Source organism: Dicentrarchus labrax, unplaced genomic scaffold (assembly GCF_905237075.1).
Source record: "Dicentrarchus labrax unplaced genomic scaffold, dlabrax2021, whole genome shotgun sequence".
Lineage (NCBI taxonomy): Eukaryota > Metazoa > Chordata > Actinopteri > Moronidae > Dicentrarchus > Dicentrarchus labrax.
Genome location: NW_026136709.1, coordinates 11,133,083 through 11,155,205, shown reverse-complemented (window position 1 = coordinate 11,155,205; position 22,123 = coordinate 11,133,083). Strand labels below are relative to the sequence as shown.

Genomic DNA, 22,123 nt, shown 5'->3' with positions numbered 1-22,123 from the left:
GGATCCACCCCATCAATTATATCCATTTATCAGTATGACAAGCACACAAAAAACCAGCCACACACAAACATATTCTTGTGCAGTTACACACACACAACAACCAGAGCCCTGAGTCATACATCTCTGGATAACAACTCACAGACTCTGTATATATGACTCCAATTTAAAATCATTTGATTTATGACACCCATGACACATTGTTTTAGTGCTTTGCATATGACTGAATGTGTATTTTCATTCACAAATGATTGCGTAAATGTGTGTGCATATAGGAATTGTCACTCTTACCTGTCTATGATTGCACACATGTCTAGGCTGACGTTTTCAAAAGCTCCCATAGTGCCTTTTTCCACCGCATGCAAATCAGCTGGCTGGTCGTCCACCAAGATCACTTGCATGCAGCCCTGGAAGGAACGCTGGGAGGGTGGGAATGGCGTCTGGAGAAAATACCCTGCAACCAGCAAAAGAAACAAACAAAGCCACAAAATGAAACTTCACTATATATTCTTTTACTATTACAAATCACAGAGAGTTGGAGATGAATAAGATTAATATTGAACAGAATTTGAGGAGGAACAGAAACAAAAAGATGCACAGCAGCTTGTGTTTGTGTTCACATGAAGTGAAAGAGTGTGGGAAGATGACAATAAACAAGAAACATGGCTTCTTTTGGTCCAAGATTTAAAACACGTCATGAAAAGAAGACCTTCTGTAGAAGTAGACATCAGACATAACGACAACATCATCCTTGACGAGGAACAACGGACCTGGCCAGTGCCTGGTTATTGTCGCTTTTTAAAGCCATGAACCTTCATCAGTCCTTTTGTTTTAGAGCTTATCCACAAGGCCCATTAGCCTTAATACCAGTGCTAAGGCCGCAATAGACTAGAGGACATATAGGTTTTACTATATACAGTACCTTTATGAGATACAAGAGTCAATGGCCCGTCCAGAGGTAGCACTGGGCCTTGACTGAAACGGGGACAAGGCTAGGACAAAAGTGCACATGTGGTGTGTGTGTGTGTGTGTGTGTGTCTGTGTATATATGTGTGCACGCTAAATCTTTTGCACAAATGCATGTCCATGGATATGTGGTAGGCGTGTGTGTATTCTACATCTGTTTTCACTGCCTGTGTACAGTATATTTGTGTACTGTTTATAGTATGTGTGTGTACATATACAGGTGTTATTACAGTGTACATGCACTGTCAGAGGAGATGAGAGCCTGGAATTCAATCTTTGCCACAAACACACAGGTCACTCATAAAACACTGCTGCTCAATGACATCTCCATCATTGTGATGTTATAAGCTGTCACACTCTCCAGCATGCCTATTAGCCTCAAGGCCAAAGCATCAAAAAGGCTTATTATAGAGGGCATATGCACTGTGTGCATGTGTGCGCCAACATAATTGTAGTTCATGCGGCTGGCTGAGATGCCAGAAAATAAAGCAGCAGAAATGTAAAAGCTGTGTGTGTGTTTGTGCTGGATTTATCCTTTTCTTCACATTCTTTTTTTCATTTCCTCCCCCAAAAGTTTCTCCTGTCATCCTTGCCATCTGCTTCTTCTCCTGCCACACCTGTCTGCTGTCTTTCCAGAGGAGTAGGAGACAGACAGAGAAAGGAGAGAGGGAGAGATGGAAAGGGAGAGAGAAGATGGGAAGCCGAGCAGACTACAGCTGGCTGGCACCAGTTTGTGTCCTGTGGATGGCATATGAATGCAAACGCAGCCTTCCTGAAAGTTTGGCAGAACGAACGGAGCAATGCATGGAACGATGAATGGGTGGATGGATGGAGGCCTTGAACAGGGGGTTGGCTGTTCTGATATTCTACCTAAACCTTACCTTTTTTTTAGCCCATATACTCTCTGCAAAGGAAATTGTGATAATGCCTGTTATCTGGAGAAATAAATAAGTCTAAGATGACACATCAAACGGCTACATTTATATCATGCCTTAATCCAAAGTAATATACAAAGTCTTTACCGCTCAGTTACCCCTTCACCCACACTTAACACACCAGTTTTCACAACGAGCTACCACGCAGGGTGCCAGCCTGACCATCGGGAGCGCTATGGAATGTGGAAAGGGGGAGGTGGGGATCGAACCGCCAACCCAATGATCAGCGGAGGACCTATTCCTGAACCACAGCTGCCCCAAGAAACTAAATTCCTCACCTCTATTTGCAATCCAGTATTTAAAAGTAACCACTTAACCTCCTGTATCCCCACAGAGAAATTAGCAGCTGTACTGGGCAGCTCCCTGGTGTCACTTTGATTAACACTACAAATGTTAATTTGGGCACTGTAGCATAATCATTTGCATATTAAATGAGTATTACTTGGCTAAATAAGAGGAAATGTATCCAAATAGCAGGCATTCTTTAAATTTGGTCAAAGCACCACATTGCCCCTTATTGTCACTCTAAACACATGACCTACAATTGTCAGTGTTAATATGTTTTTACTATTTTGTCTTGCATTCTTCATGTGATTTAATTTCCCCAAGGCATTTTTTCTTTTATGCTTTTCAAAAATCTATCATTGTATCACTCAGAATGCTGTAATGCAGCTGCAGTGACAAACTGAGGAAGATACAGACCAAGATTAATGAGGTGGAGTCCGACAGAGACAAACACTTGGCAACCAGACATAGATGTGGTCATACATCTGCACATCCTCAAGCTATCACACACACCCATAGCTTAAATCCAAGCTAAGCTACGTCTGACCACATTTTATTTCTTTTTTTCCTGAATGCAACGATACTGTGTGGTTTTAATTTGTAGTATAAACAAAAACCCTATCTCTCATAACCCCTCAGGATCTGGAACAGCAGCAATAATCCCCTGCAGGCTTGCTGGCGCTCTATCACAGTCCCCCTGTTGTTCCCAAAGAGCTTCTCTTACAGTACACACAGGAAAACTAGCACCAGCTCTTTACAAGCTGAACACCATCTGACTGGCACGGCTGGCTCTCAGGTTACAGAACACTTGTTTCCACATCCCAACACATTTAGGTGGATATATCAGCTTTCAGATGAGGCAGGCCGGAAATCAGCCAAAATGCTCAGGCGTCAAAATTAAAAAAAATATTCAGAGGATGCAACTCGACAACATATTCAGAAGAAACAAAAATTGTTGCCAAAAACTCTATGTAGATTCTAACAAAATAATTAACACCAGGAAAAAACTGACTGCTACTATTTCTCTCTGGTGTATTTTTCTTAACTGTAACACAGAATTATAGCCCCTTAAAGAGCAACATAGCATGCATGTGTGTCACACATTACTGCACACATGTCAAGGATGAGATGTGCCTGCCATGGTAGATGTGCAGATAAACAATACGGTATTCACAGACACAAAAATACGCAATGCACACGTACAGATGGCTGCTCTTTGATAAATTTGGGCTCAGAATCTTGTGTCTAATTCATCACAAGTTTAAGATTAAGACACAGAGGTGACAATGTGTATTAATTCACACTACCTGTGTTAGAAAGATATATATTTGTGAAAAGGTGTACTAGAGTGACAAAATAAATCGGCTTTAGTGTAAGCAGCATTGTAACTTTAAAATGTCAGAAAGGTTTTGCATCACAGTATACTGTAGATTTGAATGGAAAAGCAAACTTTAAGACTGTCAAATACTATAAAATTCATTTATTCATGCACATAAAATAAATGTGAGCAAAAACATGACATTTGCAAAAGAAGCAATGAGCTAAGAAATGCTGTGATACTGTTTGCAACAACTCAGCAGAGTTATAAAATTGGGAAGGAAGTGGAGATTGCAAGACTAATAAAAGAAACACATAATTCTCTTTTTTCACAGTTATCAAACACCAGCATGCGTCAGGGTGGAACGTCCTATAATTGACTACTCTCTCATTAGTATATTAATTTGTCCCCTGCTTCTGCAAAGAAGAGTGCATGACTTTATGGCCTTGTGTATGTGCATGTGTGTGTTTGTGTGAGCGTCCGTCCGTCTTCCCTCTTGAGAAATTCAATTTGTGGATGTCTCGTGTCAGTCACTTACTAATTTCTTTAAGCGCAGCGTCAGGAGTGAGAAACTACTCCCCGTAAAATAGGCTTTGGGTTCGGGAGGCTGATTCTAAAAGCAGACGCTCAAAGGATAGAACGGTGGAGATGAACGGAGACGAGGGGAGGCAAAGGAAAGGGTCGACCTGGTTAAAGAGGATAAGAGGGATGAGAGTAAAGAGGAGGGGATGAGGGCCAAAAAAAGAAGAGAAGATAAACTGACAAATTGGAGAGTACGAAAGAAATGAGGGAGGGTGGAAAAGTGAAAACAGAGGAGAGTAGAATTAAGAAAGAGAGCAGAGTTGAGGATAGGATGAAGGAGGCTCAGAGCCAAGTCTTTTCCTTCCTCTGACATCTAAAGTATAATATCCTGCAACTCTGTAACCTTGGTGTTAGGCAGTGCCATGTGAATTTTAATGCCACAGTGTCAGAAAAGGCAGGGCAATTACATCTACAGCTACATTAGTGACTGGCCACTTTAGTGCCTCTGAACTCAAATAAAACTGTTCTCAAGAAATACATAAAAAAGAAGAGCAATGTGTCACAGTGAAACGTTGCTGCATCTGTTTTTCTTTTTTGTTTTTTAAAATAAAGCTTGTAAAAGGGAATCAACTGATGCAAAAATTGTACGTATAGAACGATGTTACAAACTATACAAGTTGACAGAAATAAGGAAGAAAGAGTAAAGAAAGAAAAATGTATTAGTTGCATAATTTGCATAGCCTTTAAACTCTCTGGAAATGGTTCTTGAGCTGCGTAATGTCCCATCAAAGTCACCAAAATACATTAAACATAAACAATTATGCAAATTGGGTAATTTATTACATTAATTAAAGCATTAATTAGCAAATATTTTTTATGTCAGCATGCTTGTCTTCTTATGACACAGCAGTGGTATTAATATTAATGCTATCTAAAAGCATTAAGGAGTTCTGTTATGTTGTAAAAAATGAGTTTTACTTAATGCTACATTAAAAGTACTGTCACTAAAATGTCTCAACTCAGACATGACCATCACTGCAAGGAACACCAAACAGCGGCTGGCTTGTCGTTGTTATTTCTTGAGCACGGCAGTGAGTAAACTTTACCAGCCTCTGGCTAACTGTTTTCCATGTTTCACATTTAATGGAGACACAGTGTTTGGCCTGGAGGACACTAAAAGTAATCATGTCCCACTGGTGATATTCCGTCCACTTTAAAAGGTAAGATTGCCGCTGCGTTACTCACATGCACACTAATGCTCACTTTCTATTTGATTAAACACAGGCAAATAATCTCACATAATGCCTTCTTGTCAACAACAGTTATGTGAGTGTGTGAGTGTGTGTGTGTGTGTGTGTGTAGGTAGATCGTATTTGTTTAAATGCCTTAATAGGAAAATTACCCGTTACCCAGGTGCACTGATCCTCTCTCACTTTAAGCATTCTGTATTATACCTTAAGTGTCGAGTCAAAACACTGAGCTTTAGACTTTGTATAAATGTGTGTGCATAATTCATGTCTATCCCTGCATATGCATGGCGGTCATGCTTCAATATTATACTAATTAGTCCTTATTTGGTTTAATGTAGCTATTGGACATGCTTAATACACATTAAGCCAAAGATAAAAAAAAAACCTCTTTCCTCTGACATGCAAGAAAGGTTTCTACAGTGGCACTCCATGGGACGGTTACAAGAAGATCACAATGTAGTAGCAGCATTACTTTGCTTATGAAGTCTGGTTCAGTCTGTGGTCACTGATCAACAACCGTTAACAATGAAAACACAGCAGATTGATGCCTTAAAGCCATAAAATTTGAAGCAGATGGCTACCTGGATGACTGAACCTACACAAATGACTCTCTGCAATTATCTGAGGCCTCATCCTGTCTATAAAAGAACATGGAACATTCATGACACTGAGGGGTTTCTGCTAATTGCGGCACACTGACAGAACAGTCTCAGTCACACAGAAAGTGCTGATGGAATACTGTTAGAGAGCTTTAGGACAGCTTAATGCGCCTGCCCTGTCTGACTCATCAAGCTGAGCGATCAGAGAGAGTAATTGAGGGCAAGTCAAAGGCTAAACTATCTTTTAGTACACTCACTATATTATTCTGTTACCTCTGTACTAGGATGGAAATTAGCCCCCCGAATGTGGTGAGGTGGTGTGTTTTGAATAAATGTTCTCAATATTCTGTCTGAGTTGTAAGTTTAGTGTGTTTCTGTGTGTATGTGTGCTTAGGAGTTTCAGAGCATTGTGGTCAAAAATAACCACATGCCTGCTCGCACTAACCCACATACTCACGGGTTCAGATGGCTTGAGGCCTTCACTGTAAATCTGTGATAATGGGGGGGGGGGTCAAGGCATTGAGTAACACAAAATAAAATCAGGTCATGAAATTGGAGGACTGCTCAGTGTACCGCTGTATAAATCTAAAGTAAAAGCAAACCCATTTGTCAAAAAGATAAAATAATTCTGGGAGCTAAAAACAACCTGCAACAGTACACATACCCTTTCCCCATGAAAAAGAAATCTCAAGTCTGAACTAAGAATGAACTGGTTCAAACTGTTCCAAAACTGTCTTCCTAAAACTTCTCCCCTAGCCTGCGAAGCCGTGGCCCAAATATCACTTTGTACTCCACGCCATAGTAATAATCAGCAGTTTTGAATCCCGCACCTCCCCGCAGCCTTTAAGCTTGTGTTTACCACCAGGCTCCTTGCTCTTCAGCATTCATTATGTCATGTGAGACTAACAAGTAAAAACCCCAGCTGCAGTTGCTGCCAATTCAGCCCACACACTACCCCTGTAGTGGGGGGGGGGGACATCTGAAAGAATATAGTTGTATTTCTCTGAATCATAACAGTGCATGTATGTGTGAGTGAGTGTATTTATTTGTATATGAATATGTTTGGTGCCGTGTGTTCCCTCCGATTACGCGCAGGCGCTGCCTCTAGGATTTTATGTCTCATTGTCACCCTTCCTCTCAGCTCCTCTTAGGATATGGCTTTCACCTCCCTTTCCTCTCTCAAGCCTTGCACGCACTTATGAACTTGCTATCTTTTAAATTCCCCTGCCAAAAACTTTGCTTCTCCTCATCTTGCTCCTTGTCTCTACTTTCCCTTCTTCCCCATCTTTTATCTGTCTTCTTTTCCATTTTACTCTTCCTTTCTGTCACTCTCTCCGTCTGTCTCCTCTGCTCTCTTCAAGGGGTAAAGACATTACAGAGATCCTATCCTCTCAGCCACTATTGATTCCCAGCTCAGCTTACAAAAATCAATAAATCACCAATTGGATCAAAACGGAGACTAGAGGGTGAAAGAGAGAGAGAGGAGGAGGAGGAGAGAGAAACCATAAAACACAGACAAAGAGGAAAAAGTTGGGGTGAAAGAGAGGTAAGTGATCATAAAAGTGTTAATATTGAATCATTCAGACCTCAGATTAAAGAATACAAGAAAACCCCAGAATAAAAACTTTCAAAAGTAAAAACTCCTTTGCTTGGGTTAAATGCAGTTAGCATATCAAGGCCTCACATAAGTAAAAAGTACAGTCATCATGAGCTCAAGGGGTATTCACTGAACAGTGGGAGGAGGAGTAAATTAAGATGGACAACAGAATAAAAGAATCTGGAGGTGTGTGTGTGTGTGTGTGTGTGTGTGTGTGTGTGTGTGTGTGTGTGTGTGTGTGTGAGGTGCTCTGATCCTTATTGACTGGCCTGGGGAAATGGTTTTGCTTGATGGAGGAGATTGTACTCTGATAGAGAGAGAGGGAGAGAGAGGGACAGAGGCCTGATGGAGCTATCAGAGCCCAGACTATCTCTCTCAGTTACTGTAATTTCATACAGGTGCCCACACACCCACCCAACACACACACACACACACACACACACACACACACACACACACACACACACACACGAACACTTAGATACGGACCATCTTCCAACAGACGGACAGGGGTGTCTGGCATCATTAACCTGGCGTCTTTCTAATTCAGACAGATTGTGGATTGTGTGTGTGTTGTGTGTTGTGTGTGTGTGTGTGTGTGTGTGTGTGTGTGTTAGTATGTACTCCCCTCCGTGTATATCTGGTGGTCTAGTTGTGTCTGTGCTCTTGCTAAGTGAGCAACTTCCTGAACTTTGGCCACTGGGATATAGATTTCAAGTAAGATAAATGATTTGCAGACATATTTAGCCTGCAAACACACACACACACACACACACACACACACACACACACACACACACACACACACACACACACACACACACACACACACACACACACACACACACACACACAGGTGAGACTTCTGTTGGCACAGTTCATGTAAGAAGTTTCACTGTAGACTAACTGAAACACATTTCTTTACAAAAGGTTTCTATACAAACTGCAAAGTAAAAGCTGATTATTTAAAATGTATTTTTAATGTTTTCTGTCTCCCGGGCTCATTTGAATTAATCAGGAATATGAGGCTGTGCGAACAGTAATATTAGACAACACAGCAACCAAAAAATGAAGATGCAAGATGTTACCTAACAATGAGATGTGTATCTACAGATGCCACCGGTTGCCTTCCACGGAGGCTGCCATGTTAAACCGCCATGCTTCTACAATAGCCCAGAGTGGACAAACCAATCCAAACACTGGCTCTAGATGAGGCTGTTTGCATGTTTTGTGGCCACCGTAGTTTCTCCCTCGCTTTTGGAAGGGTAAAACGAGTGAGTTGCAATCAGCAAATACACCCAGATGCCACTAAATGCTACACACTGGACCGTTAAAGTACAACACATTCACATTCACATAATAAATAAAACCTAACCCAACTACAATAATTTAACACTAAATGACAGTTACAGTACTAATAACAGCAGAATAAATTATGAGCTGCTATTCTATAAACTCTAGCTTCAAACGTCAACTCTTTTGCTAAGATTTTATATTTAAATGCAATATTGGCGTGATGCCGTCGGGGTGACCCTTACCTCCCAGGTGATAGGTTCCTCCCGTGGTGATGGTGAGAGGTGAGGTGGAGCGCACAGCAGACGCCTCTTCGCCATCTATCGTCAACATGGCAAAGTTCTCCTTGGCGACCAAGCGTATTGCGTGCCATTGGCCGTCGTTAAGGCTTGAACCTGGAAGAGGGGCAGAGATAAAAATGTTTTGAGAACACACACTGCAAGTGTTTTTGCCCAAGCATAAATTATAAACATTGTGTTCTAGAAGTGTAAAGCCTTTGTGGTGAGTTCATGGTTTTAACTGACTGTCTCACTGGTCTAACCCATATCGTCTTTTGACTAGCTACTGACTTTACTTGTAGCAAAAAAATCCAGACCGATTTCAACTTTGTTATAAGAGATTATAAGAGAATGTCAAGGACCTGACTAGGATTTAAGGAAAAGACGACTGAGTGACTCATCATGGGTGAGAAGTATGTGGGTGTTGAAACTAGGAAATGCAATTTCTGTCTATGATGTGTGGATATCCCTCTCTGTTTACCTTCTACTTTGTCAGTATTTTCTCCACAATCATTGCACCCCTGAGTTTTTTACCCAAGCTGCCTGCTGAATGTGGCTTCAGACAGCGTTAAGACATTCTCAGCAGAGGATCGTCTTCCTGCCTCCACCACATATTTTCCTCACTTATACACGTATTCTCATATGTATGCCAATGCTCCCCAATTCTTCTTCCTTTCTCTTTTGTTCTCCCACTCCTACTTTCTCTCTCCCTCTCTCTAAGCCGAGTGCAGCTCCCAGTCTCAAGGCCCCTGTGTCTCAACTCCATTAACTCTCAGAGAACCCTGTTTGCGACTGAGCACCAAAGTGCATGTGTGTGTGTTCTGTTCTCTATCGACGCATGCAAGCTTTGAGCACTTTGTGCGAGTGTGTATGAGTCTGTAATGTGCTGCGTTGTCTGCATATGTCAATGTAGTGTGTGTGTGTGGCTTTTCATGCAATGCGAGTTTTGTGCTCTCCTTTTCTCTCTCTTCCCTTGTAGCTGTGCTCCATTAAATATGAGTGATGTTTTGGAAAGGGACATTACTACTGGAGCCGAGAGAGAAGCCAGCTCACTCTCATCACCCTCTCCTCTATACATCACCTCTTACTGACACCAATCTCTATTCATCCTTCCCTCCCTGCCTCCCTCTATGTCCCTGATTCTTTCTTCCGTCTCTCTGTCTTTATTTCCTGTCCTGTGTTTCTGCATTTCACTTCTCCCTTTTTTCTTTCTGTCTTTATACTCCTCTTTTCTTGTGGCCGTCTGCTGCATTGTCTGTCTTTTTCAATTCGGCTCCGCTCACTGCTTCACTCACTGTAATACATCGATAGTGAGGACACCGTAGCGAAGTTCAAGGTACGGTCATGTGCGAATCAAACTCAGAAGAGTGCACATAGTCATGCATTCAAGACAATACACATATACCTTAGCATGCTGTATGTGTCAATACGTAAAACCCACGTGTGTAAGACAGTCCGCGAGCTTCGTTTAGTACATTGCTTTGTGTGTGAGAGTGTCTTGTGTGTGTCTTCATCATCTACAAGGCCCACTTTTGCATAGTTTATTTCTTCCCAGAATGCACTTTGAGACCCTGGCTTTCATGTCAGTAGGGGTCTACGCTAATTAATCTCCATCACCAGGGTGACCATGTGTATGTGTGTGTGAGCGTATGTGTGTGTCATCATTGCAGTAGCCAAGATGGCCACCTGCTGAGGTGGGGTGACCGCTGTGGCCTCGTTCAGGGCAACGCTGGTTAAATACGCACACATGCAACACACACATAAACACACACACACACACACACACACACACAAACAACAGTACAAACATGAATGTGATTATGAATATTTTTTCACTAGCTCCGTCAGACAGTACAATACAATTATGCAGTTTACACAGTTTACAGCATGTTTGTTGTACTTGAGAAGCCATGAATTGAAAAGCAATAATGACAGAAAATTAGAGGATAGCGCCTGAGTTGTCTGAATGACAACACAAAATTCATTTCTGGTACAAAGCGACCTTGATGTGCTCCTTTAATGATAATCGCATTTCTGACTGTATACCAGTTTGATGTAATCACTATCAAGTTACCTGCTCCATCCCGTAACCTCTTGAATGTAATGGAAAATAGATACTGTGTAACCTTGTGTCCCCTCATCTGTTTAACATCACCTGCAATAGCTTTGAATGATGAGCTTATCAGTGATAGCAGCGTTGAATCTTCACTCTCACTGCAGCACAGACACACAAAAAAAACAAAAAAAAACCTACACACACAAACACGTGGTGCACTCTCTCCCTTCTCTCTTTCTGTCACACAAGGCAAACACACAGACTCAAATCACACACATGCTGGCTGTCTGCCACAGATAAAAACAGCAAAGATAATGAATGAGAGAAGAAGAAGGAGGAAGAGAACTGCTCCGATTTGACCGGATAAAACCGTTTAATGGCTCGCTTAGGAGTTGTCATTCATTTTCTGGGGCCTGATTACAAGGTGGAAGGCTGACTGGTCACCTTGCTCTGTTCTCTGTTTTTGTTTTGAATTAAATAAAAATGAAGAAATTGCACTGAGGGTTCATACATCTCACATTCTCACTTTGAATACTCATTCAGATGAAAAAAAAGTCAGCAAATTGTGGCAAGAATGTCTTCACAACTGAAAAATAACCCAGTAAAACAAGTGAAAGGTTGAGAATGATTCAATAACGACTTGTAGTATAACAAGGTCTATTTCTGTAAGGAAAAACAACATTTAATGTCGCAAAAAACATTTTAGGTCACCATTCAAGATTAAAAAAAAACAAAAAACACACTGTCATCTAATAGAGTACAATTTATTATTATGTCAGCAGAGGCACTAATTCAATATCTTGCCAAGGCTTTTCTGTTATAATGCTGATAATACACACATGTTGACCGTGAGTTTGCACTGGACATCTGTATACACAAGATAAATGATGACGTTTATGAAAAAAGCACTACTTATGTCCAATATAGGTGCCAAAATGTAATAAACATAACTACATGTAGCCCGGTGTAAAAGTACAGGGGTTAAAACAACTTAATTTGTAAAACAAATAATTATTTCAATTAATTATTTAAATAATTCAGTAATGCAAATAAACTGTAGTAAGTAAGTAATTTAGGTTAAAAGCTGTGAAAGATGAAACGTTCACCGAAAGATTAACATAAATTCATAATAAATAAAGTAGACTGTAAATAGTTAATTAAGTAGTTACATTAAACTGTTCTATATTGTAGCTGAAGAAAAGTGCAAGGTAAACTACGTAGGAATATACAGATTTGTGTCCTTGGTTCATGCTGTTTCATTTGATTGGTTGCTGTAGGTATCACTCAGTATCACCTGTTGGTAATTGGCCATAGGTAAGGGAGTGACCAAAAAAGGGGCGGAAGGAAAAAAGTGACAACAAGAGAGACGGGAGAAACGACGAGGAGGAGAGAAGGGAAGGACTGTGTTTCGCGCTTCCTGAGGAGGACTTTGCTTCTGCTGCCGTTTGTTTTCATCTTCATCTACTCCAGGACTTATTCCAGACCGTGGGTTGGATTTTCTGTGGGACTGGTAATTGTCACTGAGTATAAGGATTTGTCGGCCGCACCGCACCCAAAGAACACACAGGCCTGCAACTTTTTTTGTTTTTGTGTGCGTGTAAGAGTGTGTGTGTGTGGGCCCACTGTTTTGTTAAGAGGTTAGTCAAGTAGCATATTTGATCTGAGTCTAATAAGTATATAGAACTCGTATTAAAGCGGTAAGAACTAGGAATTTTATCAGAGACCTGAGATAATTTAAGTTTTGAATAGTATTTTAACCCATAAGAACCCAAATATTTGTTTTGTGACATATAGCTAAGTCACAATGGGCGTTTATGGTAAATAAATATTTTATTAATACCTAAATAATGTGACATTATTTTTTGTTCATATTTCTTCAGATATACTTTAAATTGAATAACAGGGCATATATTCATTCCAAATAATTGAAACAGTGAAATTAATTGAGTGGCCTATTACCTTTTTGTTATTGTGACACAGGCGTCACATCAGGTTTTCCATGACGAAGCCCGAAGTATACGTCACAGCGATATTTTCGTAACTTGTATATTATTTTGTTCAGGAAATATGGTCAGGACATGTTAAATGCAATACAGGACACACTATTAAAGCATTATAATTGTTAAATGGGTTTAAACTCACCTTAGTAACAAAACATAGCTACTTCCTTTTATTTCTGTCATTTCAGTCACACCCACATTTTGGAGAGGACACGTCCTGTCACACTCACATGACTGTCATATGACCACTACACCAGCATGTTTTGTATATGTCACTTAGGGACAAGGTCAAACATAAAGCTGTATATGGGAGATTCAAGGACATTTAAAGTATTTGTGACACACGTAGTAGGCTATAAAAAGTTTCACACAAAACAGGTAAACCTCCGAGGTAGCTACCTTTTAATAAATCAAACCCAAACACCCCATCATTCAAGTCCAAGGTGAGTTCCTTTAACTTAGGCATTTACTGAGTGTTGGGGTGCTAAATACATATAAAATGATTCTTTGAGGGTGCTTTACCCATAAATAACTTTCTGCTGCGGTGGTGTAGGTCATTTTGAAAAAAAGAAAAGGAAATCATTCTTGCATAAACAGCTGTCGGCGTTGCATCAGCCTACTTTCCTAAATATGGTCAGGTCCTTGTGCAAACTCTCTTAAATAATAACAGACCACTCTTTATAACCGCGGTTGATTACACAGTACCAAAATCAAATTCCATTTTATTTAATTATAGGTATTTACCAACGGGTAAGGTTTTACAATGAGGAGTACTCTGCTGCTGGTGATCCTGTTCAGTGTGTCTGGGACATGGGCTGAAGGAGACAATGGATGTGCTAACCAAGGTTTACAGACGAAGGATATCTGGGATGAGCTGAAAGCTCTGAGAGACATGGTGGTGGAGCAGAGGGTGGAACTGAGGAATACTAAGGCTGAACTGCAAACCCAGAGAGACAAAGTGGCTCATCTAGAGAAGGAGAACACAGGTAGTGAATCGACAATGTGACATTTAAGCTGGGGATGCAATGATTATTAGGAAAATTATGATAGTTTTCATTGTCAGATCACCTTTCACACTCTATCGTTTGGTGATATCAGAAAAACGTCTATCACAACTTCCCAAAGTAGACGTATTTAAGTGACTTGTTTTGTCCGACCACAAAGTTAATAGCTTTAATATCTAAATAGTATTGCTGTACGCTCTTATATTTATATATATATATATATATGTACACACACACACACACACACACACACACACACACATAATTGATGTAATTTAAGGCTGTAAGCTTACTGCTTGCAAAAAGCCCTACAATACTAGATCAGAAAACTCAATAAAAAAGGCTTTCATGAACTGAATATGAGTTTAATATGGTGTCATATCAGCAGCAATAGACAATAACACACCAGAAATGTATTTGTATGAAGATGTCATGGAATGCTACTCTAGACAGCCTTACTTAAAAGAACTTCATCCTCAGTCTCTGTGGTATTTCAGTGATGAGTTCCAGACTGACAGCCACCGAAAACAAGGTGACAGCAATTACAGCGGAGCTGGAAGCGACTAAGGCTGAACAGCAGCTCCAGAAGAAAAAAGTGGAAGAGGCTGAGAGGCTTATTTCTGGTATGTAATTACCAAAATCACTGACTTGATAAGGCTAGAAAATCTTGAAAACACAGTTGAGAAATGACTGGCTTTCATGCATCTAGTTCAAGCAGCAGAACTGGCAGCCCTAGTTTCCAGAGTGACAGCCAGGGAGGAGGAGGCGCAGGAGCAGAAGAAGGAGGTGACATCTCTCAGGGAGGAGCTGGATATTTCTAAGACTCAACTGCAGCTCACCAAGAACAAATTGGATGAGTTGGAAGGGACTATTGCAGGTATTTTGATAAGAGACCAGAAATACATACATACTAGACAGCATACCTTAAAAATATCTGTCTATCCTCCATTATTGCGTTGCCAAAATTGTATCTTTTTGCTCTAATTCCCCATCCTATGATTACAGACACACCAAAGCTGGCTTTCTCTGCTGGTTTGACCACCTCAGGAAAAATCGGACCATTCAATGCTGAAACTCCACTCATCTACAGTAGAGTCTTCACAAATATTGGTGGGGCTTACAACCCAACTACAGGTATACATTACCACAAGCAACTTAATACTGCCTTTGAGACAAGCAAAGCTGACCGACTACTGACCGCTGATTCTCTACTGTTGCAGGTATCTTCACAGCACCCGTCAAAGGAGTCTACTATTTCAGATTCACTGCCTTCAACAACAAGAAGGGAGAATGGATGGCAGTAAATTTATACCATAATAGTCAGAGGATTTTGCATAATTCTGAGTTAGCTAATGGTCATGCTTTCATTTCAAATGCATTAATTCTACAGCTGGAACAAGGAAGTGTGGTCTATATGCGTCTCCAAAAAGACTGTGGGCTTTATGATGATCCAAGCTCCTTGAACACCTTCAGTGGTTTCCTGCTGTTCCCTCAGTTACTTTCAAGGCTTTGATCATCTTTACACTTTCCAGTTTTCTACTACACTACACTTCCTTAATCCTTTGTGAATATTGTCTTTGGTTGCAAGTTGACTCTTAAATAAATAAATGAAAGTGCATGATTACCAACACGCTATCTGTTCTTCATCAAAGAAACAAGAGTGATTGTACTCCCAAGGTTTTGGTGCTCCATTTATTCAGTACTGAAATATTATTAAGGCATAAAGGCTGTGGAGAAACAGTGTATAGCTGTAAAGATTAAAGAACATTATGGTGTGTAAATGCATTAAAAGTATAAAAACTCTAATGAACAAGCTTACTTGGAGTGCAGAGTCTTAGGAGTATTTCTAAACAGCCCTCCACTGATATAGCTAATGTTTCATTTTACGGGTTATTTGGCTTATTATATTTTGCTGTATACAGTCTATGACCTTAATCCAAGTAACCTAATTACTTTAGGTTTTCGAATAAAATTTGTCTTAATTGCAAAACTAAAAAAATAAATTAACATCAAGCATTAGTGTGCATGTAAATGTGGGCCACATCTCACACTATCCTCAATAATTAGAACACAGCAACTGACAGCATATTTGTGTGTCACATTTTTGAGTGATACCCATTGGCTTTTTCACAAATAGATAAATCGTAATATTTATAATAATATAGTGATAATAGTCATTTAAAATAAAAAAAAACAAGAGAAAGTTGGCATTTATGAATCACATTACCAGTGCATGAACCAGTTGTGCCTGCAACTTGGCAGAACTGGTTATGGGAAGAGCTATGGAATTCATCCAAGTTCACTTATTGTTTCTCTTTTAAATCAGATTTTCTGGGACTTCAGAGCCTCGATCAGCACATGAACCTTCAGAGCCTCTCATAATCGGCTCTGTGTCAAACTGCCTGCATGAAAATCTCAATGTCAGATACAGTAGTAGCACAATGCTGCTGCTGTTAACTTCAGCCATAGCAGGATTTCTGGAAATCTTTCACCAAATCTTGCTTTTAAACATTTTTTACAGCATGGTTAGGATAATATAATAAGACTTTTTTCCTAAATTTTAAATGCACCAATGCAGTAATTGTCATATCGGTAATAAGTCATATTATCTAAAAATAATATAGTAAGAGTCAGTATATTATTTTGTTTTATTTAGATTTTTAAGTTATATATTGTAAGTGTTATAAAACAAAAATGGCAGGTAAACAGAAACGACAACAGTGCTGCTGTCCTTGTAGCTTTTGCCCTAGCTGCTGGTCAACACTTCTCGCTTCATCAACATAAATTATTGAAATAGTATGTAATGACCAAAGCAACAGATTTTACCATGATATATCACATAGCACATCAATCTGGGTTTTGTGCCCATGTTTGGAGATAGTTTTAGGGGTTCAAAAAAACAAAACAAAAAACAGAGCCCTGTGTCCTGCACACAAGCAAAAACCCTAACATTACAGACATTATGTGCATACAGTATTGACACAAGGTACTCATTGGGCCTGTTATCATGATAACACCAGATATGACATCAACAAGAGATATTTCACACAGTGAAGTCCAAAGTGTAGCAACATTGCAAAGTCCAAAGTATGAGCTAAGTAAGAGCTTGACCTTGTAAATAAACCAGTTAAAATTTAACTAAAGGAAAACCGGTTTGACTGATGCACCAACAGTAGCTCCTGGGGCTCCCAGTCTCCAGTTTGGGTCTCTTTGAGACCTTCTTAAGCATCAAAAGTTTTCCTGACTCACATTGTTACTTTGGCTGTTGTCGTTGTGTCAGGCTGAGACACGTGCTCAGGCAGAAAGTAAAAGTGTAAAGTCAAATCAAGTACAGCACATAGGGTTTGTGCCAATACACAAACAGACAAGTGGGCAGAACAGCACCACCACCCCTGACATATGGGCTGAGCTGAAAGAGCGGAGACACACGGTAATAGAACAGAGGGTGGAGCTGAATGTCACAGAGACTCAACTTCAATGACAGAAAGACAAAGTAGCTGATGTGTGGAGTGAGAACGCAGGATAATACAATGCTACATTTAATAATACAGCTGGCTTTACACAGTGTTTTTTTTCGCTTTAAAAGACATCTATGTCATTTTTGGAAGATGTGTTATGCATTTAACATGTTTCATTTAATGACTCAAATCATAGAGAGGCAGATTTAAGTAGCTGGTTACATGCCAACTGCAAAGTCAAACTAAGTAAACTAAGTAAACAGACGGCTTTTATAATGTTTCTTATCATCACAAAGAAATTAAGCACTAGACAATACTATATTTTAGTTAAATACAAACAAATAAAAGCCATTTCCTGGACCTGGATCATTTTCTATTCATTTGCTCATAGTTTCTAGTTTGAGGTCATGGACACTGAGCACATTGCTTGAGATTTATCCATAATACAGAGTGTTAGAGGATCAGCGGATCCAGAGAGGATCAGTGCTATTATGAAGTTAGCAAGTCTAGACTCAGAAAGCCCACACCCTACATTCAAGACTGTTTATCTGTCTATGTGTGCACTTGTGCAGGTATTGTATTTCTATTGATTTACAGCTACAGTATATATGCCATGATGGATCAATGATGGATAACAGACAGTAGCATCAGACTGATCCAATTCTGAGGAAAGGGAGAGCTAGAGAAAGCTAAAATGAATAAATATGATTTTTATTTTATTTTTTAAATGAAGTAAGAAGTAACAATTCAGAATGACATGCCAGTAGCAACAGTAAACAAGGGCAAAAGTGAGGAAAAGGGGAAAAACATAAAAGAAGAGAAGAGTTTATTCGTATTGCAGTGATTTTACACTGGGTGAGAAAAATGTATTGCTAATTACACAAAAACCTGCAAATGATGTACTTTGGAAGAAGCAATGACAAGATCAGAATAACAACTACAAGTACTTTCATGGAATGACACCCTTTCCGCAAATAGCCAAATATACTAAAAGGACTGTAGCTTGTTAAATATCTAAACTGTATTAACTGAGAACTGTAAAACCAAGAGTAGGAGACAAAGATATCTTTTACAGGGTCTTAACCAAAGCCAGTAAGATGGTCACTACTTATAAACTATTATACATCATGAAACGATAACATGGGCTCAGATCCCCTGATAAAATGGAAAATTGAGGTGGGAGTTATTATAGCCGATAGAAGGCGGCCAGGTGAATACTAATCAAATTCTCAGAGGCAGAAGCTGATTACATAGATATCAGAAAGTAATAAACAACAATTATCATATTATCACATTACACATGGGGAAGAAACATTATTTATGGCTGTTCGTAAAGGTTTTTTTCTTTGTCTTATCTCCCTGTGGAACAGCAAAAAATCTCTGTCGAGTGTAGATATTATTTCTGAAACATTACCATACTGCTTCTCTTTTTTTTGCTTTCTTTCCTCCTCCCATCATCTCTCATCCTTACTGCTCCTTTTCTCTGCTCTCCTTTCCCCATCATTTTTCTCCTCTCCTCCTTCTTTCCTCCCATCCTCTCTCATCCTTACTGCTCCCCTCCTCTCTTCTCCACCTGTTTCTATTACATATTGATCCTGTATGTACAGTATAAATGAATTTTGTCTGCAATGAATTTATGGGGCCCTCTGGCATTCATGAATTTATCCTCTCCCATCTCCTCCACTCCTAAATATTCGGTCCTCCAAGGTAGTCTGAAGAGCTTTGCACGTCTTCACAGATGGCAATATGCCAGCCACACAAAGCCTGAGAATACAACATATTAAGCCTTGCCTACACACACAAACATAAAGCCATAAAGGCACAAGGACACACACACACACACACACACACACACATTGGGGGAATGAAACAATACAACATTATAATCGGGGTGGCGGTAGTGTGTTTTTTCCCCCTTAAATCTGTGCCTCGGGCCTTTCCATTATTGTAATGCCTTATGCTTCCTATTTGGACTGTGCAAGTAACCTTGTGTGTGTGTGTGTGTGTGTGTGTGTGTGTGTGTGTGTGACTGATAGTAATTCTGCACCTCAAAGGAACTGATGTTATTACTTCTGGCTGAGTTGATGGGTGTGAATGCATGCATGCAAGAACACACACACAGTTTTAACATAGTAAAATATTTCAGCTTTAGAGGTGGCTGAATCCCACAGTTTCTGCTGCCTGTGGCCTTGTCCTATTTTGTAATGAACCTTGCCTCTCACTGTGAATGATTTGTGGTATGACATATTTCCCTGCTGGTATCAAATAGGCTGATTTATAGAAATGATGAAGAAATAATTATGAAGTACAAAGCAGACGGAAGAGTTATCCATGCACAACAGATACCTGTTTTTAAAGATGTTAGAGAGAGAAAGGCATAATAAATTCAGTTTACAGAGAATATTTGAGATAATGATACGCAAGTGATACAACAGTTATGTAAAAGTATTGAAAGGAAATTTAAAAAAAAGCAATGACAACATGAAAGGTTGGACATGTTGGTGCTCTTTTGCTACTGGGCCGAATGATAACAGCAATACAATGTGCAGGAGTGTCAAACAAGCAATATATTTTCTCCTTAGAACAAGCACTAAATTTGCCTCATGTCAGTTCTCAGTTACTTTTGCAATTATCTTGCCTTCTTGTTCCTTGTCACCGTCAAAAAGCATACAATGAGGCTCAGAGACTTAAATCATACTTTCATGTTTTCCTGAAGCTACAGTAACATAAGCTATAGCATATTCAATTCAATTCAAAATTAATTATATCAGTACTTTCGTCTTTTGTCTTCTTTGACAACCAAACAGGAGTATAAAACCATATTTCCTCACTTTGTTGCATGAGGACCTCTTAGGAAATTAGATTCCTCTGTCTCTGCAAAAGCACTGGAGACTGTGAATATTGTTTCCATGGAAACAATGCTGGTGCCCAATAACTCAATAATTAATCAAGAGGGGTGATCAGAGGATAGCATCTTCAACACACATACTCAAAGACAAATACCAACACTCACCCCACCCTCAGCTATTTGTATCAGGCACAAAAGGAGCCCTTTTTTACTGGCTTTTATTGGATCATTTCATGGTAGGTAATGTGGAAAATAGGGGTTTGATTTATATTTGGGCACATCAAAACATGCTTTGGTCCTGCTGTACGGTGATCAAGGCAACATTTTCCAGCCCAGCTCTCACAAAGCTGTTGTATATTGTAATTTTAACAAATGAGTGATGAGAGCAAGAGAGAAGAGAGTTGGAGTATTAAAAGGAAAGTGTTGGGAAAATTAGATCACAGTCCCTGCAGGAATCACAACTAAGTAGTCTCTATTAATGCACACACACAACACACAAACTGTTAAAGAGACACCCGCAGTCTAATCTAGAGTGTTCTCTCAAAGGTCTCATCTTCCCTTTAGTTTCATCATCTGTCTCTCTGCTTGAGAGGAAGAAGTGGATGAAATGACAGAAGTTTTCTCAAATCTTTCTGCAGGACACAAACAGCCTTGGGACAAGTTATCTCCCTCCTCCCACACACACACACACACACACACACACACACACACACACACACACACACACACACGTACAAGACCACATATCTGTAGACACGCATTTTTTGAATATGTGTGTATGCATAGGGGGATTACTTTGTGTGTGTTCCCAGTAGCAGACAGAGATCTACTGTACCTTTAGCCCTGTCTCCAATCAGGGGACAGAATTAACTTTAATGACCTGGGGGACCCACCGTGGAGAGAACGAGATTATAAAGAGATAATTTCAGATGACTGGATGCTATCAGAGATGTGAAGCTTTTATTCACCAACTGCCTCTCCATCTACCCTCTCTACTGCTGCTGATTCACTTGGGTTTTGCAGAGAAAACCTTTCAGGAATTACAAACTGGTAGTTTGAGGCTCATATAGTCATGCATAAAAAAGGTTGATGAATCCTCTCTTTGGTCCAGACATAAATATTCCCAGCTTACAATATAAATATATATATACATATATATATATATGTATATTTTTTTTTTTTTTTTTATATATATACACACACACACACGAAACACCACCAGAAACATACATTTCTCTACAACTGCACACACGGAACACGCATTTTGACACCAAAAGAGTCCTGCTATCTGCATTAAACTATTTTTGCTAAAGAGCAGAAAGTAGACTCCAGAACAACCTCACATCTATGAGCCTGGGTATATTCTATTGGATAATGTGTTCTCAAAGGATTATCTAGCATTACTGACACACCCAGAGCAGAAGCATGACATGGGCATCTTATTGGAGTCTTATTACTCACCACCAGCGAAATTTCCAACATTAATTTGCATTTTGGCCTTGGTTTGATCCACCAGTCCCTGAGAAAAACAAATATCTGGCTCTCACCGGCTTGTTAGATGTTTGTCTCTAAATTAGGCTCTCAGTAATTTCATCTCTCTGCAATGTTGTACAAAAGAATGAATCAAAAATAAAATGAAATCTGCAAACTAGGGTGCTCCTTCTTTGAGGGAACAATAGTAGCATAAAAAAAGCAAAGAATATTGGTTAATGAGCAA

The 22,123-nt window shown here is 39.7% G+C and overlaps 2 protein-coding genes across 4 annotated transcripts in view; one reads left to right on the top strand and one right to left on the bottom strand.

Moving 5' to 3' along the window:
- cntnap2a (contactin associated protein 2a) overlaps window positions 1-22,123 on the bottom strand; it is a 314,052-nt gene that overhangs the window by 106,097 nt on the left and 185,832 nt on the right. Inside the window, exons 10-11 of the mRNA XM_051410449.1 lie at window positions 9,008-9,157; window positions 289-451 (exon numbers count right to left, since the gene is read on the bottom strand). Coding sequence (XP_051266409.1) covers window positions 289-451; window positions 9,008-9,157 — 313 coding nt within the window. The remainder of the gene's footprint in view (window positions 1-288; window positions 452-9,007; window positions 9,158-22,123) is intronic.
- LOC127369262 (heavy metal-binding protein HIP) lies at window positions 12,438-15,728 on the top strand. 3 transcript variants are annotated; one of them, XM_051410451.1, is made up of 6 exons: window positions 12,438-12,606; window positions 13,833-14,082; window positions 14,598-14,723; window positions 14,810-14,977; window positions 15,106-15,234; window positions 15,321-15,728. In XM_051410451.1, the coding sequence occupies exons 2-6, from the start codon at window positions 13,860-13,862 to the stop codon at window positions 15,611-15,613; spliced, it is 939 nt and encodes a 312-aa protein (XP_051266411.1). In that variant the 5' UTR covers window positions 12,438-12,606; window positions 13,833-13,859; the 3' UTR covers window positions 15,614-15,728. The 3 variants fall into 3 exon arrangements, with proteins under 3 accessions (XP_051266411.1, XP_051266413.1, XP_051266412.1); XM_051410453.1 differs by having other exon boundaries at window positions 12,457-12,663; XM_051410452.1 differs by having other exon boundaries at window positions 12,457-12,733.

What these genes read in the sequence shown, in the direction of transcription:
- LOC127369262 (XM_051410451.1), top strand. Translation starts at nt 13,860, where the DNA reads ATGAGGAGTACTCTGCTGCTGGTGATCCTGTTCAGTGTGTCTGGGACA. An exon ending in GGCTGAGAGGCTTATTTCTG is followed by an intron (nt 14,724 to 14,809) that starts GTATGTAATTAC and finishes TCATGCATCTAG; the next exon opens with TTCAAGCAGCAGAACTGGCA. An exon ending in GGCTTACAACCCAACTACAG is followed by an intron (nt 15,235 to 15,320) that starts GTATACATTACC and finishes CTACTGTTGCAG; the next exon opens with GTATCTTCACAGCACCCGTC.